At 30.6% G+C, this 19,900-nt stretch overlaps 1 protein-coding gene across 1 annotated transcript in view; it reads right to left on the bottom strand.

Annotated features, from left to right (window-relative positions):
* Positions 1-19,900, bottom strand: part of DYNC2H1 (dynein cytoplasmic 2 heavy chain 1) — a 255,285-nt gene that overhangs the window by 170,183 nt on the left and 65,202 nt on the right. The window contains exons 46-55 of the mRNA XM_039858749.1: positions 18,465-18,567; positions 17,769-17,936; positions 12,548-12,678; positions 11,128-11,376; positions 10,510-10,618; positions 7,768-7,881; positions 6,730-6,872; positions 5,310-5,394; positions 3,408-3,562; positions 1,828-1,965 (exon numbers count right to left, since the gene is read on the bottom strand). Of these exons, the coding sequence (XP_039714683.1) occupies positions 1,828-1,965; positions 3,408-3,562; positions 5,310-5,394; positions 6,730-6,872; positions 7,768-7,881; positions 10,510-10,618; positions 11,128-11,376; positions 12,548-12,678; positions 17,769-17,936; positions 18,465-18,567 (1,395 nt within the window). The remainder of the gene's footprint in view (positions 1-1,827; positions 1,966-3,407; positions 3,563-5,309; positions 5,395-6,729; positions 6,873-7,767; positions 7,882-10,509; positions 10,619-11,127; positions 11,377-12,547; positions 12,679-17,768; positions 17,937-18,464; positions 18,568-19,900) is intronic.

Raw genomic sequence — 19,900 nt, 5'->3', positions numbered from 1 at the left:
TTTTTCAGAGCAATTAAGTCAAAGAAGCTCTGGATTTGGGATTACCAAACAGTCAAGGACTAGAATGAGGCCACATACTGAAAACAAGAGGAGCATATCTTTTGATGACTAATGATGATGAGCATCCTTTCATGTGTTTTCAATCTTTCATATGACTTCTTTCATGCAGATTATGTTCAACCTTTTGTTCATTTTTTAAAATTAGACTGTTTTATTTTTATTGAGTTATAATAGTTTCTATATGTTCTGAACATGTCATTTATGAGATATATATTTTGTAAATTATCTCTCCCAGTCTGTAACTTGCCTTTTCATTTTCTTTAGGATTTATTTCAATGAGCAGTTTTAAATTTTGATGAGGTCCAATTTATCAATTTTTTTCATTTTCTTTTTTAATATCATAAGAAACCTTTACCTCCTTCAACATTATAAAGATTTTCCCCTATGTTTTCTTCCACATTTAGATCTATGATCCATATGAAGTTAATGTTCATTTAAGTTGTAAGGTAAAGGTCTGGGTTTTTTTCTCTCTGCATGGATCTCCATATTCCAGCACTATCTTTTTTTAAAGGCTATCCTTTCCCCCATTTAATTGACATTTTTGTTTAAAATCATTGACCGCGTATGTGTAAGTCTATTTCTGGACTCCATGGTATTCCAATGATCTATATGTCTATCACTGTACTTATATCATATTGCCTTGATTACAGTAGTTTTACAATAAGTCTTTAAATCATGTCTTCCAACTTTATTATTTTTAAGAATTTTTGCACCATTTACATCTATTTTATAAATAGATGCTTTACATTAGTCTTGTAAATGTTTTAATTTAAATTTTAAAAAAAGTATTGTACTTGAAGAAAGGTTAATAGCCACCAACATGGAAATGGGCAAATATAACTGAGACATAATCAAAGAGATAAAACTAATAGAACTTAATGATTCATTAGATGTAAGAACTGAAGGAACAAAGTCTAATGTAAACTTATAAGTTTTGTCTTGAATAATTAGCTATATTGTAGTGCCACAAATCCAAGGAAAGGAATACAAGAGAGGAAAATTATGAGTTCAGTTTTGAATCTGTTTCAAATTGTAATGCTCATTAGAGTTCCAAGAAAATGTGTCTAACAGATTATTAAATATTTGAGTGGGAAGCTAAGAGGAGGGAGTAAGTCTGAAGAAAAAAAAAAAAGGATTTGGTGGTAGTCAGTATGCAGTTGGTAGTTAAAAGTACGGTAATGAGCAAGAGCATCCTGAGAGGACATAAACATATAAAAGAATACCTGGGCAAAAAAAAAAACAACTCAGCGAAATCTTCTTTGAAAGGGTTCAACAAAAGAAAGACAATGGCAAAAGAGGATACAATCAAAATATTAATAAGATCATGAAAGTATAAATAGAATGAATGAAAACTTACTTGGTAAATCTTGAGAATATAAAAGGAAGGAAAACCCTTAAAGCCTGAAGGAGATTATTTTAAGAAAAATAAAAGGAAATATCAACTTAACTAGCAGAGAGTAAACAAATAAAATCACTTATAGACAAATCTATGTGAATTTAAAATGTTTATACTTTTATATTTATAGGGTTTAGATAAATCAGTATATGGTGAATTAAGAAGACTATAGTATGATTTTTAAAACAATATGGGAAAATACCATGCTCTTCCACAAAAGCTAAAGTACACAATATTATCAGTCTGCTCAGCATAGAAAAGAAATATTTTTAAAATCACACATATAAAAATGTTATTCTTCACACTAATTAACAATCGGGTATAAATGGTCTCTCTATTATTTGCATTTTTATGTTCACTCTAAACATTACCTGCATTGATACTGTGATCTCTTGAAGGGCAGCATCTGCTTCATCTTGCTTAGTTTTAAGTAATACACTTTGTTCCCCAGCTTTTCTGTTCAGTTCATCCACAAGAGCTTTAGCTTCATTAAGTTTGGATACACCAGCCTACATGAATAAAATCATTTGCAATATTTTTTAAAAAGAAATTTATACACACATAGTAAATAAAGCCTACAAGAAAGAATCAAGCAAAAATGTAAATGTGTATATATAAAACATTCACGAGTGAACTTAGGTTTTTTCTTATTGCTAATATAATGATTTATTCAATTGTATACTCATTAAGATACAGGAAAAGACTCTATAGAGGCTTAAAGTAAAACAGATTTTAAAGCATCAAAATAAAGCTAAAAAGATCTAAACATATTTGATAGCTTAAACACTGAGGTTTTTATGTACTGCATTAGATGGAAGGAAAAATAGAAAGCAAGAAAAAAACTCAGTAAACCTTTTCCATTTTTCAGTCTCATAGACTAGGTAAAAGAACCCAAAGGTCATTCTTCTTATACTGGACAACACTGGACTTGTCTGTCCAATACCTATTTTTTTTTTATCAGAGATTGTCTCACATATGGTTCTGGTGGGCTATCATTCAAAATGCTTTACTTATTCTTTGGGTGGTTGTTTGACCCTGGCCATTATGGCACTCCATCCCACAGCCCATGGATAATCCAAGGAATGGATATGAAAAATATTCCCTCTCTTCTATAATGAGTTGGGTCTTGTCAGAAGATTTAGGGAGATAGTAATGGCAGAAAAGGAATGTAACCAATATTTATTGAGTCACCAACATAGAGAACAGACATCAGGCTATTTCTTTACATATGTACTTTACCTAATATACCCAATTTGGCTGTAACTCACCAAGTTTAAGTGATTTATCCACAGCATCATAGAGAACTAAATCAGGAAATTAATCCTCCCAAAGTATGTATAGTTATTGACTTAATATAAATGAAAGTGAATCATTAGAAAGGACAGAGATAACTTTGTCAATTAAGATGAGTCCTAGTTTATTATGCTAACAAAAAGAAGCTAGAACTTTAAAAGAAAATGCTCTCTGACAACTTCTGAGGCTGGCATTTTAAATGCCACATTTAAGTTTAAGCTCTAGAATTAGAGATATATAGAAAGAAAATGTTCAGAATGTACTAAGTGAAATGGATAAGAATACTCTTTATAAAATATAATTTTGATTTAAAAGGTTATTATATAAAGTACAATCTTTGATATTATGTTTTAATTAATAACAGGTATTTCTGAATTTCTAAAAATGATGTTATATGAAAGAGACTTTCAAAGACAGCACCATAAGCTATCATAAATACCATCCAGTGAAGAAAAGGAATAATTATTGAATCAAAAATTACAAAATCATACTATAACTAGTGGGCAATACAGGTAGGTAAGTGAGACTGCTTTAGGCATTTAATAGAGTATAATATTTATATATACTAAGTGTATGCCATAAACAACATGGATTATAATATACACAATGTTTATTCGCTCAATATAGACAAAATAATTCAAGATTAATAATATTGTACCTGCAAATGACTTTGTCTTTTTAATAATTCCTTTTTCTTGCTGCTACTAATGGCAGAATACACACGTAAAAAGGTCATATATCGGCTTGGTGTAGCACCATATGCTTTACAGGATTCATGGATTAATAAAAATGATTTTAGAAAATCAGGATCAACTGGAAAACAAAAATGACTTAATATTTGCATGATCTGTTAAGAAATAGATAAAATAATCTTAACTATATTTAATTCATACCCGATTCTTCTGCCTATGTAACCATAAATATGAGATATCATATTTGCTTAAAGGTACACAGGCATTTCTAGACATCTATTCATAGCTCCCATTTTCCTTATGAATTTTGAATTATTTAATTTCAATGGTCTCTATCCTTCCCTGAACACTTTCATTGCTGCAAGAAAGATAAATCTACATGTTGTCATACTATATAAATTAATTGGAACTACATAACGCATGTAATTAAGTAAACTCAATAAAAGCTGCTTGAATAGAAAAGATAACAAACCTAAAAACACCTACCTATTCACTTCCCCTTGACCCAGGGAGAAACAGGACTTCAAAGGCCAAAAGACTAAGAATATTAATTTCATATTAGATTCAACATACCACATGATCTTTCTCTCATCACTTCAATCTATTTCCCTTCGTATTCCCTACATTACTTAATAAAATCGACTCTAATGAATTTTTAAAGCCAGAACCTGAGACACATCCTTGATTCCTTTTCCTTGATGCCACAGCCATTATACAACCAAGTGTCCTTTAGATTACCTTCTAATTTCTCCCCAAGTCCATTTTTTCCTCTTAGATAACTGCAAGTCTCCTATAGTGGTTCAATTGTCTTTGGTTTCTCCTTATACCAATCTATTTTCCAATAACTTAAGAAAGGGATGGACCTAGAGAGTTCTGTTTTTAAAACAAGACTCTGGTTACCCCTTTACTAAAATCTCTAACCTCATATCACCCACATGTTAGAATCCAAATTCCTTAGTATGACATGATGGCTCTTTATTACCTGTCCCTGACTACATTTTCCTCTTCACATAGTACTCTACTATTTACACATCCTATGCTTCAGCCTTTAGGCTATTTATAGTTCCATAAAAATGTCTGTTTTTTTTCCTCTAAGCCTTTTCCATGCTAGACACTCTAACCAGAATATCTTACCCCAAATTGCCTTTCTCAGTAATGTCCACTTCCTACAATATCTGCCATTTAGAGGTTTCACTTTCCAAAGTACTTATAAAAACTTCCATCATCACTTATAATGCTCTATCAGAGTTTTATGTTTATATATAACATAATTCTTGCTATCACTAGATTATGAGCTCCTAAATCATCTCCAGTATCCAGGCCAGTACCTAATATAAAACAAGTTCAATAAATCTTTGATGATTAAATGATTATACAAATAAATGAATGAATATGCTATGGTATAAAAGAAATATACAGACCACATTCAAAATTAATTTGGAACTGGAAAAAATAATGAGATCATAAATTTAAAAAATATTATTTCTGTACTCAAGGAATATCATAAAACTTTTTCATGTACAAATTGTGTGCAATGGCATATCTAAGTGATAAAGTAATATGAAAAGTTTAGAGTACTAGCCAAAAACCCTAAACAATATAAGTAGGCCCTTCAGATCATTAGGGTCAAATGTATAATTTTTAATTTCTTAAATTCAAACGATATTCTATTAGGTCCTATAAGAAACGACATCATTTGTTTAAAAATAAAGAGGATTTTAAAGTTTAGTTTTTATCAAAAGAGATATAACTTTGTCAGTTGAGCATTATTCAAATTTATAATCATTACTAATCTTTAATGGATCTATAACATTAGAAAATAGCCATTTCCAAAATATAAATCTGATGAAATTAATTTCACCAAATACCTGAATTTTTTTTCTTTTCTTCTTTTCCTTTTTTGTCGCTGCATTTTTCTTCACTACCTGTTTCATTGAATAACATTTCAGGTATCTAAAAAACAAAAGAGCATTTTTTTAAATCTCAATTCAGTATGAAAAAGTCTAAGTAAATTCAGTATCAGAGGTTAAAAACTTTTAACACACACATACACGCACACACACAGAGATACAAACAGTATCAATGGCACTTTTCTTCTAAGATTCTTTCCAAAAAAAAAAAAATAATATATCCATCTTTAGAAGACATTATTTTCTAGACAAGATTTTGATACACATCAACCATTAATTGCAAATTAATGACACTTAAGGAAAAGCTCTAATATCTCACTTAAAAATTATTAGACTGTGAAATGAAGGATATTAAAATTTAGATCAAATTAGAAAAGTAATCACAAATGCCATTTAAAATCACACATAATTAAAATATTTGGTATCAACTAATAAAATGCCTGGCATAAAGGGACAGTAAAGATTCTTAGCTTTCTTAAATGAGAATATAGCTAAAAGTAAATGAAAACTTCATGATTGATAATTCTAAAAACTATCTATTATCTAGCTATAGCTAGGTTCTTGTGACTACCACAAATAAAAAATAGTCTCATAAACAGAACATTATTGTTCCAGAATATGTAATAAACTTATAAGGTTACTATTTTAAAATATACCAAAAAAAAAAAACCCCTCTAAAGTTTCCTGAAGAAAATTAAAGTAGTAGAACTAAGAAATTTTAAAATTAAGCCAAAAAGTTTCAACTTCTTTTACTTAAAACAGTTAACATTAATAGCAAGAGGAAGCACAATTAATCCAGGTAATTAGGTCAAAAAATTATTTCCTGTATTTTTCAGACTAAATAAAATTTAAGCCAAAAGATTCTTTAACTATGGAGAGTTTGGAAGTGGCAAGGTTCTTGAGACAGAGAATGTTTTTGTCTAGAACACCTTCACTGATTTGTGACAAAACACTTAAGCCTCTATGAGAATACTTTAAATGTATACTTTTAAATTAATGGAAATTCGTTTCTTTGAACCTCACTTTCTTTAAAATACTCTATCCATTATGTTAATTAGTTTGTGGTAAAATTATTACTGTGTTCTTATTATAAGCTAGCCTATGGTAGCTAGTTAGTGAAACACTTAAAATTTTTGAAGTATGCTAGTATCTGTAGTCCTTATTAAGAACATAATTTTCAACCTAAAATTCTAGACATGACTAAATTATCATACAAGAGTATAAAGAAAATAAAGTTATTTTCAAACATATGAGAAATGTCGTGCCACAATTAAGACAATATTACATAAAAACACCAATGGAAAGTTGTGAAAATCAGTAACTTCAAAAAGAAAACATGATAATTTTTTTTATTTCCATATTTAAATGTTAAACTTACTTTCTTCATGCTGCTATCTGACCAACCCTCCATCCACAACACCTGGCATTTCTTATTCAATGCTGGATTACTCTCACAGTTAATTATGAAGTTTAAATTTGCAGAATCCATTATCAAGACAATATGCAAGTTTTGTTGAATTCCTAAAAAATATATAAGAAAATTATAATCATGAAATATTACAACAATAATAATTGGAAACACCTACATATGGTCTCATTTTATGAGATTAAAATTTTCTGAAATGGAATGGTAGGAGCTATTTATTAAAAAGAACAAGCTATGAAACAGTATTACAGTATGATTTTTATTTTGCTTAAAAAATATGTGTGTGTACGTGTATGCATGCTAACAAAAAAGATAGAGAAGGATATTCATGAAGAAGGTAAGTATTATACTACATGGCTGTTTTGTATGTTATTTTTCAAATGTGATACTGGATTCTATTTTATAATTTTTCTTTCAAGAATTTTTGTTTCAGAATTCACAAGCAAAATTGGAATAGGGAAATAGGGAAACAACTTTCTCTATTTCATCAATGCTAAATGTTCTTTTAGGAAAAAAAAAAGAAGTGTAGTAGTAATGTCTGGAAGGTGTTATTATTGCTTTATTTCTTATTTATTCAATTTTAGATATCTACAGTACACACAAATCTGTTTCTATAATAATAACAAGTTATTTAGTTATTTAAAAATCGATAGAATCTGAAATAATCTAAATAGTTCATTAATTCTCTAAGATAGGAGGTATCAACACTAACTTTACCATGTGAAAACAAAGGTAGCAAAGTAAATTCCAAAGTACATTACCACACTTTTACTCTTCCCTTTTGCCAACATGTTTTTACTACAGGTTAGCCTTTAGACTGCTTATATGTTATTTTCTAACAGCTCCACAAAAAATAAAAAATATATAAATTACCAACTGGACTCAAGATTTAAGATACCTTTGCAATCTATAGAAAATAAGTCAAATTAAATGATATTTATTTCACATGAACCAGAGTTTGAACTGATTAATGAATTATATGTCACTCACTATATGTGAAGTAATTGAAGACTGGTCCAAAAAAACCATCTTGTGAAGCCTGATCTTTAAGAGGCAACAGCAAGGGCTCTAATTCTTCAAGAGTATAGAGTCCAGGAACTTCACCTACAGAAGAACATTACATATCTTTTGAATTTTAGCTGTATTACACTAATTCAAAATATATTTTACATAATCAATGCTTTTTTCTTTTTGTATTAAACAATCTGGCCTTATTCAGTCTTGATTTCCAAAAATACATAAACCCTATCACCTGTATATTATTCACAAATCTACATTTGTTGCTTCATTTGATAAAATTCAAACTCCTAAGCAAGCCATTCAAGACAGTTCATCATCTATCTATCTATCTATCTGTCTTACCAGGTTCTTCTTCACCCCTCTACCACAAAACCTCTCAATGAACTTCTTTATGTGCCATAAATATAATGAAATACTCCCCCTTCTTGAAATATATACTCGCAGTCTTCCTCAAAATGTTTACTGCAAGTTATCTTCCCGCCAAATTATTGTTTATCCTTCAAGATGCTACTTTGCCAACTGCTATGCCCATGAGCCTTTCCTGACTACCCATATGCTAGGTAAAGGACTCTTTTCCCTTTTACATAACATCCAGACATATCAGGTTAGCATTTATCACACCATTTAATACTCTAATGCCTGCCCAATTAGATTCTGAATTCCCAGAGGACAAATATTTGATCACGTTTAATATTAACCGTAACGCATTCTTAACAAAGTAACTGAAACATAAATATTTGTTAGATAAATGAATGAATGAATAAATGAACTTATACTAGATATCAGGAGAACTGATCCATGGACTGCTAACATGCATGAGAATGATGAAAGGCAAATTAAAGTTGATTAAGACTACAAGCATTTGATAGAAGGCCTGAACCATATCTCTCTTGTTCACCACTATAAATCCAGCACTTAGAGCTAAGTCTAGCACATAACAGGTGCTTAATAAATACTAGTTAATCCAATATATTTATAGTTCACAAAAAATTATAAGATTAAGTGAAAATTATTTTGCTATACATCTAAAGCACTGTATTCATGTAGGGCTAATCATAGTTTGATTCCTACTCTTCTTTAGGCTCAACTCAGAAGTATCCGACCACTCACCATTCCCCAAGCTTGTACATATTCAAACACATGCACATCTTGCTTTATATCTTTCTCTAAATTGCAGCCATACCAAAATACTTTTGATTCCTTAAGTTTAACAAAAAAAGATGGCTCTACTTATATATTATACATTACAGGAAATAAGAATTTGAAATAGAAAAAAAAAAAAAAGACAAAGGTCTATTGAGCACTTTCTCCAGAAGTATTTTTCATATATATTTTTTGCCAAAAATTTTGGCAAAATTTAACTTTAACAAATTTAACTTTACTTATAATTGTTTTCAGTTATGTCTTGATCATAAAGACCAATTTACCTTAATATAAAAACAATAATTACTGGGTTAATGCTTATTTGGATGTTTGCTTTCACAAAACAAAACAAAAACAAAACAAAAAAAACAAAACTGTATAGTTGGTCTATTAGTTTATCTCAGCCAAATGAACAAGGTCTCCATCTAGTGACAAATTAAGAAACATGCAAGAATAAGAATACGCACCTTATAAATCAAAAGAGGTTATTCTATAAAAAGGCCACAAACACTTCAAGCTTGCTCAAGACTTACTGCTTTCACTATGCCATTATTCCTCAGCTCTTTAACAGAAATTGACCTACTACTTGTCTAACTAGATCCCTGGTTTATACTTCTCATTTGGGCACTAAAGTATAGATATCTCATATTATAAATTAAATGTTTTCTTCAACCAAAGCTGTTAAATTCTGAAGAAAAGACAATTTCATCCAAAGCCTACATAGCATAATACAAAACAAGTATTTATTAAAAACTGGGTCAAAAAACATAATAGAACAACCCATACAGTTGAAACCAGCTTTTAACAAGGTTTATTTTGTACTTAAATAACAAAATACTCTTGGCACAAGTTTACAATTAAGCTATCACATACCAATTCTACTAAGAGTTATTATTCATTATAAAGAGATTCTAATAAATGTCATAAATTCTTTAGAAAAGAAAGAAATATGAGAAATGGCAGGTAGCCTCAGGAAACCAACAAAAAGTCAAGTGGCTCCAGAGACAACAGAAGTACATCATGATTTGAGATATATAAGATCTCCTGTATCTGGAATATATCTGCAATTCATATGTCCATATTAATGCCAAAGCATAATTATTCTACTGTTCCACTAGTGATAAACAGTGAGGTTCAATCAAAACGTTTATTGCAAGTTATATTACATGTTTTCTTACATACTGGTTCTTTTACTTCTGTAGGTAAAATTTCTACAGATAATAAATTGCTATATTAAAGGACATGATACCTTTTTAAAATAAGTTCTGGTTGATAACCTTCCCAAAGATTTATAACAAATAACAGTCCCACCAAAAGTGAGTAAGATAACCAATGTTTCAGTATAGTCATCAATATTCAACATTATAATGATTTTTATAGAATTCTTCAATTTTTTGGTTTATTAAAATAAAATTTATTAATTCTAATCTGAGCATGTTTAAGCCCATGTCACCTTAGAAAAAGCTATGCCATAAGTTCTCTAAAACATCATTTTACACAAGGTAATTTATTGTAAATAATTTTTACACTAGTACTTTTATTTTCTTTGAAAAGAAACCATTCACTTGCCTGATGACAAAAGGCTATTGATCATCTCCAAAAATGTGGGATGTACAAACTGGTAATCCTCAAGAAGTAAAACTACCTGTTGTGCTTCAATACCTGCAAGATGCAGCACCTGCACAATAAGAAAATATATTTTGGTACCTAGTAAATACTTCTGGCACAGTTAAAAAACTTTCATTCTATATGTAAACTAAGTCATGCTACTTATTTATTTCTATTGGAGTAATCAAAATTAAAAATCAAATGTTCACTCTGTAGTTTAGAAAGCTAATCCAGTCTATGAACAAATACTATTTGTGGTAAATTTTAATTATTTTACAATTAGGGCAGTTAAAAAAAAGCTAGATCATTTTTTTATATACCTACATATGTCCTATATAAGATAATTCTTTCCTTTATTTCTTTCATGTCCATCTAATATTCCATTCCGGAATACCGGAGTATTAGAAATCATAATAGCAATCTTTTTCCTATCTGTACATAAAAAAAAATGATTTTCTAATAATCATGGGGAAAGTAATCATCAAAATTAAAATAAGAATATGTTGTATATCAGACTTCAAGGTCTTTAAAGGCTTTTAAAATAATAAAACCAAAAGAAAGCAGAAGATTGTAACTCACATGTTTGAGATCATTTTTGAACTGCTTCAGCTCATATCCTCTAGAAATTTTTGGAGAAAACAGCACTGCTCCATGCATATGAGTGACTAAAGAAGTGATGGTCCGACGACCTACGCCACTGCGTCCTGCTAATAGAAGGGAACCTCCGGGAAAACTCAGCACTCTATCTATCCTGGACACATACTCCAGGACTTCTTGGAAAAGTAAGATATCTAAATTCTGGTTATCGCGTCCATAATGAATAAGACCCTTTTAAAAAATCACAAAGAATATTTTTAATTACTATAAGCCCCAATTACACAATAAAAATGTTAATTATCTAGATTAAGATAATAACTTTGATATACTGTAGAAAAGTGGTTAAGTGACTACGTCATCTCACACTCTACATTTTACTTATCGAGTAATCAAGCTTTATGACACTTTTTAAGGAAAAACTTATACAAAGTCAAAGAAGTTCAAGGGTCCACAATAACCAGTTATTTTTAGACACCATTACTACAACTAGTAAAAAGCAGTGTGAGATAGTGGGCTAATTATAAAAACGTCAAAAGCTCAAATTTTACCCTTTGTTACAAATCAAGCCAATATGCACAGAACATAAACAATGCCAAAACTCTAGAAAACTAGTGCCTAAAAAATATTTTGTTAACTCAGGTTCTTATGCACTGCTTGGGAATGAATGAAAAGCCCACACACAGGTAGTACACCATGCCAGAAACTATGTGATAGAGAGATGGAAGAGGGAGAAGACAACTAGACTTCACATACGTAACAACTTTCAGCATTCCCAAACTGCAATATCCATTCCAGGTAAATCAAACAATTTACTAGAGCATGAAAAATTTTTCTTGATATAAAATCCACATTAACTTCCAATATAAATATTAATTTCTAAAGCAATCGTATATAATACTGTCTCTTCTTTATTATGATTAAACTTAAAAAAATAAAATCGCTCTAAGACAGTGCTATCAAAGTTTCATTGAACTAGCAGCAACAACATCATCTGGGAGCCAGTTAGAAATTCAGATTCTTTGGGCCCCACTTATTGAATCAGGTTTCCCTGGAATGGGATCTAGGAATCAGCATAGTTTCTGGTTCTGGAAGAGATTCTGATGCTTACTTTTTTTAGGTACTGCTCTAGGATGATTTCCCAATTAATATTAGGTCTCACTGATAGTCCCAAAAACAGATACTTTCTCGCAACATATATCTTAGCAATTGTACATGTATCTATGTAAGTACATGTACATGTAGTTAGATCTCACACAATGAACTAAATTCCAAAAAATAAGATGCAGCTTTGTCTAGTCCATATTCTTTTACTCCATGTCTTCAAAAAGCTTGCAATAAGTATTTTTAAAATTGATTATAATCATAACCTAACCCCAATTCAAATTTATGACTCATATTATACCTTTTTAATAACATCCTTGAGATCTGCAGAATTTTGTTTTCCAAGTGGTTTTCCATGTGGAGGCAACGGTTGTCCTGGGGCTGTCCTTGTTGCTGAATCATGTCGGGCTCCCCATGTAACATAGAAACTGTCTGTAGAAGTAAAAGATATTTTGTTTTATGTGTTACTTGCAGTGGAAACATCAGTAAAAACACCGCTCACTAAATTATTTTTGTTAGTCCGTATAAAATCATCCCCAGAAAGGCAAAGATAAATTACTTTAAAGATTAATAAGGTCAGTTAAGATACAAAGATTTAAATTGCTATATCAAATTCTACCTGAAAATTGATGGAATCCCTATTTTATCTTTGCATCCCACTTTTCTTTCAAAGTGGTTTCCTTCTAACTTTCCCCTACTTATCCCCCTTCTACTCTGTCTCATTTTCCTTCCTTTTATCTAGATTCACCATATAAAATTTATAGATTAAAAATAACATATAAAATTGACAAAGTAATTTCAAAACTCTCCTTGAGAAAAAAAAGCAAAGATTTATTAATACCATCAAGAGCCTTAAATTCTAAAATGAAAGAAAAATTAACCAAAATTTAATTAGAAAACAAAAATCCCACAAATCTCCCTGAAATTTATCTATAACCATTCTACTGAATTTTTCCCCTCCCAATTCCTCTGGGAGACTGTTCAATCAAGTATCTTTGTCACATGCCCAGCTCAACAACAACCGTACCTTCCCTAGACCAAGCTACTAACGTTCCTTTCTTTTCCTTCACCATCATACTTTACATTATCTTTTTATTATCTTTCTTATATTATCTTCTATCTTTGGAAACCACTATACTAAAACTCTTCTTTGGGATCAACAATACTGTCCTAATCGCCAAATCCAAATCTTTTTTGTAGTCATTACCCCAACATGACTGTGTGTATCTCCTTATTGAAGTTTTTTTCCTTGGATCTATACAACTGTATATTCATCACCCACAACCACTCCTTCTTTTCAATTTTCTGCTTATCTCTTATATGTTTATTTTTCTGGGATCAAATTTAGACTGTTATTCCTTAATTCTAAATATTCCTTTTGAATTATTTAATCTTATTCTGTGTATTAAATTATTAACTATTTATATACCAAAAAAATCATTCATTACTTATCCCTAGGCCAAGTCTCCCAAGCTCTAGTTTAGTTCCATATTTCCAATTGTTTAATAGACATAATTCATGCATGTAGTCATCAAACACTTATTTATCATATGCCTTCATTTAAATATTGTACTTTCTTTTAGATATAAATAGTGAAGAAACATAATTCCTACTTTCATAGAGCTGATAAACTTTATGTAGATTCCCAAAGGACAATCAAAAAGCTGCAAACATTCAAATACATGTATAAAACTGAACTCATTATCTATACAGCTCATCATTTCTCACCTGGACTATCGCAATAGCTTCCTAACTTGTATCCCTGCTACAACTCTCTGCCCCCTCAACCATGTCCTCATTGCTACTAGAGTAACATACACAAAAATAAAACCTGATTGTTTCACACCGCTCCAATATTACATATAGCTTCTCACTGATAAACAACCAAACACCATAGTTCTAATCAAGGCCCTTTGCAGTCTGGCTCTACTGACTGAATGACCTATTTCCCTCTCCATCTCACTACATACTCCAGTTTTCACAAGCTTTGGTTCTTTATATATTCTTTTTCCTTTGTCTGGAATGCCCATCACCTCTTATTCACTTAATATATTTACCCTTTAAGACACAGTTTGAGTCTCTACAATTGCTCAAAAACATTAAAATCTTACGGGTTAATCTAATGAAATATGCGCAAGACTTCTATGCTAAAAACAACACAAAACTGATGAACAAAAAACAAAGACTACTTAACAAATAAATATATTATGTACATGGATTGGAAGACCCAACATAATAAAGATGCCAATTATCCCTAAACCAATATACAGAGTTAATGCAATTCCTAAGAAAATCTTAGCAATATTGCTTATACATATAAACAAGATTTTAAAATTTATATGGAAAAGCAAAGAAACTGAAATAGCTAAAGCTATTTTGAAAAAAAAATACAGCAGGAGGAATCAGTCTACCCAATCTCAAGTTTTATTATGTAGCTACAGTAATCAAGACAGGGTGATATTGGCAGAAAGACAGACACATACATCAGTGGAACAGAACAGAGAACTCAGAAATAGTCCAACGAAACTAATTTTTGACAAAGGTGCAAAAGTAATTCAAGGCAGAAGGTGTCCTCTTCAACAAATGGTGTTGAAACAAGTAGACATCCATAGGCAAAGAAATTAACCTTGACCTAAATCTCACTCTTTATACAGAAATTAACTCAAATTGGATCATAAACTTAAAATATAAAACTATGAAACTTTTAGGAAAAAATGTAGAAAAAAAATCTTCAGAATCTACAACTAGACAGAGTTCTTAAATTTGAAACCATAAGATCCTTAAAAATAAAAATTAATAAGTTGGACTTCATAAAATTAAAACCTTTTTTTATCTGCAAAAGACCCTATTAAGAGAATGAAAAGACAAGCTATAGAGTGGGAGAAAATATTTGCAAGCACATATTTGACAAAGGACTAGTATCTAGAATATATACATAACTCTCAAGACTCAACAGTAAAAAAATAAATAAACCACCCACTTAGAAAATGGGTAAAAAAAACATTAAGAGACATTTCACTGAAGAGGATGTACAGATGGCAAATGAGCCCATGAAGAGATGTTCAACTACATAGCTGTCAACAAAATGCATATTAAAACCACAATGACACCAATACATACTTGTCAGAAAGGCTAAAATAAAAAAAAAAATGGTGACAACACCAAATGCTGGCAAGCATGTAGAGCAATTCTATCACTCATGTATCACTGGTAGAAATATAAAATGACATAGCCAGTAGAAAACAGCATGGTAATTAAAAAAAAAAAAAAAGTCATACAAGCACCATATAACCCGAAACTGCACTACTGAGCATTTATCCTAGAGAAATAAACATGTTCACACAAAAACCAGTACATGAATGTTTACCACATCTGTCTTTCTAATAACCACAAAACGGAAAACGCCCTAGATGTCCTTCAACAAGTAAATGGTTAAAAAAATGGTAGTTCCTCCAAATAACTACTAAGGAATAAAAAAGAACAAACTACTAAAACATGTGATTATTCTGAATGAAAACAAGAGTCTTGAAATGGCAGAATTAATACAGAAGAGACTGGTTTCCAGGGGATGAAAGGAGAGTGAATGTGGCTACAAAAGGGCAACATGAAAGACCCTTGTGGAGATGTTCTGTATCTTAAGTGTGTCAAACTGAGTAAAAGGTACATGTGCTCTCCCTGTATTAATTCTTTTGGGGTTTTTCGGTGTGATTTTTTTAATTTTTATTTTTTTACAGTTGACATTCAATACTATTTTATATTACTTTCAGGTGTACAGCATAGCGGTTAGACATTTATATAATTTACAAAGTGATCCCCCCAATTAGTCTTGTAACCACCTGGGACTATACATAGTTATTACAATTAATGACTATATTCCCTATGCTGTACTCTCTGTATTAATTTTTAACAACTGTATGTGAATCTATAATTACCTCAAAATAAATTTATTTTAAAAAGTTTCAAAGTAACTTTCTCAAAAATGAATTAGTCTCTACCCCTTCTAAACACCTCATATCTAGCATTTATCCCAAAAATATCCAGAAATGTTATATTAACTGTAAAATACTTCATGCTCTATTGTAATTACCAGTTTAACCATCTGCTAGCACAAATCTTCAAGCCATCTAACTACACTAGCAATAGCTATCTTTGCAAGCCAGGACTTTCATATCTGTATCTGCCATTTCTTGAGTACAAGAATATTTAAGTCTCCAAGATTAATGTTTTAAATAAATTAATATTCCACCATATGAAAATCCTATTTGCCTACATCTAACATATATCGAGTCTGTATTTTTTAAAAAGTCCAATCCTTTATTGAAAAGTAAAATATTGAGGGGGAAAAAAAGCATATATTATTCATTCAGTCCTACATAGAAGACTCTGAAAGATACTAAACTCTAGAGAATTCAGGTACCTACCTGATAAGATACTGATACTATCTAATTCCCAAAAGATATGCCACTTTCTTTGCTAGAAGAGACACTATTAACTCAATTTTCAGAATGAGAAAGATGGCACCATTTAAGAACCAAAGTCTTTTCACACTAAGCCATGGAAGTACAGGCCACAATGACATAAGCCCTCCCTCAGAATCTAGCCAACTCTGTACTATTATCAAGCTTCTCTCAGCATTTCATCCCACCTTAGGTTTCTTGAATTCATTTCCTTATTCCAAAACTCAAGCACCACCTAGAAAATTACTTCTATCAATCTCAACATTCTTTCATCTTTTCAGACTCCCTTTGGCTTATGACCCTGGGAACAATATGAAACCTAGAAATATACAATATATAGACTGCATTATGTGAAATATTTTTGAAGTCTAGCTTTACCCTCTAATAGAAGAGAAACTCATCTTATAGTTTCAAAGCAGTTTTATTAGGAAATATTTCCATAATATTGTTCTCTTTTATCAAAGGCCCTTTCACTACATTGATTCTCATCACTTGCATTACATCCACAGCAGTTTTCAAAATGCAAATTTGTTATTAAGCAGTAATAATTGCAAATGCACCATAGCTGCCTTGACTAAATGGTGTCATGCTTTGCTTATCATAACAGTGGGTAAAGATGATAAGAATATGTAAGAAGTTTTGTGCTAATGACATTATGAGCAGTGACAGAAATGAGAATGGCCATAATTCTCAAGAAAAAGTTCATTATAATCAAATATGGACTTTCACAATAATCTTTAAGTTTATAAATATATAACTATTTCAAAAACTTTATTAGTAAAAATCCTTCAATAAATACAATGTTGAATTGCAAAAATAAAACAGTTTGGCCCAAACCACTTTTTGTCCAAGAGAACAATTATTGTCATCATATTTTATTTTTAACATAATTATTGAAATCTAGCCAAAAAAAAAAAGAAAAAAAGCAGCCCCTTATGGTAAAAATAACATTAAAATTATCCAAAGTTTTTATTTGTTTAGACATATGAAATCATGCTACTAGTACAAGAAGTAATTTAAAGTTCTCATAACATAGATTTCATCAAAACTCTATAATTATATTACCTGCCATATTGTCTAATATATCTGAGCCCCAATCTCCTTGAAACACCGATATTAAAATGCTGTCAAATAAATGAAGTTCTTTTGCACCAACAATTTTGTCACGAAATAAGCGCCGTGCTTCATATGCCACAATTTCTAATACATAATCTAGTGGGTGGTTTGAAGATCCTAAAAAAGGCAAAACTTTAATTGTAATAAAATTCAAGTAATTTGAAAATGGTCAGTTTCAACATAATATTAGAAAGAAATAGGGAATGAGAATCTACATACCATAATTTTGGCATCAGATAAATAAAAGAAAAGAGAAAAAAAGTTGAATTCATTTTGTTAATGAGTTGGTAAATTTTTTGAGTAAAGTATACATTAAACACTATTATCTCTAGTAGTTAAATAAACATATCAATCCAAAAAGCATATTAAACATGCTTTGGCTACAAAAAATAATAACTTCATTTTACCCAAATCATGTTTTAATCATGATAATCATAAGTAGTTTAGGTGAGAAACATAATAAAATATTATAATTTTAATATTTCAATTTAATATTAATGGTATTTTATTTGCAGTTTTTAAAATACTATAAATAGTTACAACACTCATTTACCTATTTTGAACACATTATAAAATATAAATACAGGCACACTGTGGCATTCTAAAGAAAGATGAGTGACTTGAAATCACGAAAGCAAAACTTACCTCCTTCTAAATCATATCTGAATAAGCCAAGAACCCATTGGGTAAGGATGCAAGGAGTAAAGAAATAGTGGCTATAATCATCAACTGTAAATTTGGCCCGCACCTAAAAAAGCAAATATAGTAAATGATCTATTTTCCTAAATATGTAATCATGCTATAAATTTTTCAGTCACCTTAGTCTCATGGGAATGCCAATTTCTACTAGTAGGTGGAACTGTATTTCAGATAATTGATTTTTTTAGTTATCTTGTATATTATATTTTATGCAGTTAAAAACACTAAGAGGGGTTGTTCATAGGCTTTCACAAACTGTCAAAGGTTGTCCATGTTGAAAAATAAAATAAAAGGATAAAAAGTGCTGCTAAAGAAAGAAATTAAGCTTCATTAAAACGGTGGTTGCAATTCCAAAGCACTCACAGATCTAAGTTAAACCCATTGTCTAATGGTGTGAACCACAGAGCTATCATATATTCAAGAAGCCACTGAACTTTTAACATATCAAAGTGTCATTTCTCAATATATAACCAGTAAAGAACCTTCCTCTCTATAGACAGAGCCATTGCTCTTATTCTGGCCTTGATCATGGAATATTTCAATTAATTTAGAAAAAAAGTAAAAAATGTCATGCTCTCTAATGATCTCTCCCCACTTCTACTTCAATACTTTAGAAAGCATCTTCCATAAACACTTTCATAACTTTCGCATGCTATTCCCTTTACCTAGGAAGACCTTCTTTCATCTCCAGCCACTTCATGAATTTCTATTCATTTTTCAAAATTCAGATCAAATTTCTCCTCCCCTTAACAACTACCACACACAACAAAGTTATTCACTCCCTCTTCCATGTTTTCTCTGTAACTTGCGCATACTGTTATATTTATCATACCATACATATTAATAGTCTATTTACATGACTAGGTCCCTCATTAGACTGTGAACTTCCAAAGAATAGAGACTCAGTCATCTTTGCATTCCTAGGACTAGCACAGGAAAGGGAATGTACTCAATATCTTCTGGTATTCTTAATGCCTATTTTCAAGTATTGTCCTACTTTACCACAAAAGGATACTTTAGACACTTCCTCATAGGTAAGAGGAAAGAAATAAACATCAAAGACTACTCTCAGGTTTGAAGCCTGGAAGAGAGAAACTGATAGAAGTCAGGAGAAAGATCTAATTTTGGAAAGAAGATCAACTCCATACTAAATAAACTGAATTTGAGCTTAGAGAAGAATAACCATCCACCCACAGATTCAGTCACTCGATATTGAGTATCTATTTGAAACTGTGCCAAGGAATATAATAGTGAATAAAGAACAAAGAGCATCTGCTTTTGCAGAGCTTACTCTCTAGTAGAAAGGACTAATAAACAGAAAAAGAAAGACTGAGCATCAACTCAGATCAAGATTAAAGACAGTCCTTTAGGAATGATACAAA

This window comes from Pteropus medius, unplaced genomic scaffold, assembly GCF_902729225.1.
Source record: "Pteropus medius unplaced genomic scaffold, Ma_sr-lr_union100, whole genome shotgun sequence".
NCBI classification, from domain to species: Eukaryota; Metazoa; Chordata; class Mammalia; order Chiroptera; family Pteropodidae; genus Pteropus; species Pteropus medius.
This window is presented reverse-complemented; position numbering and strand designations above follow the sequence as displayed.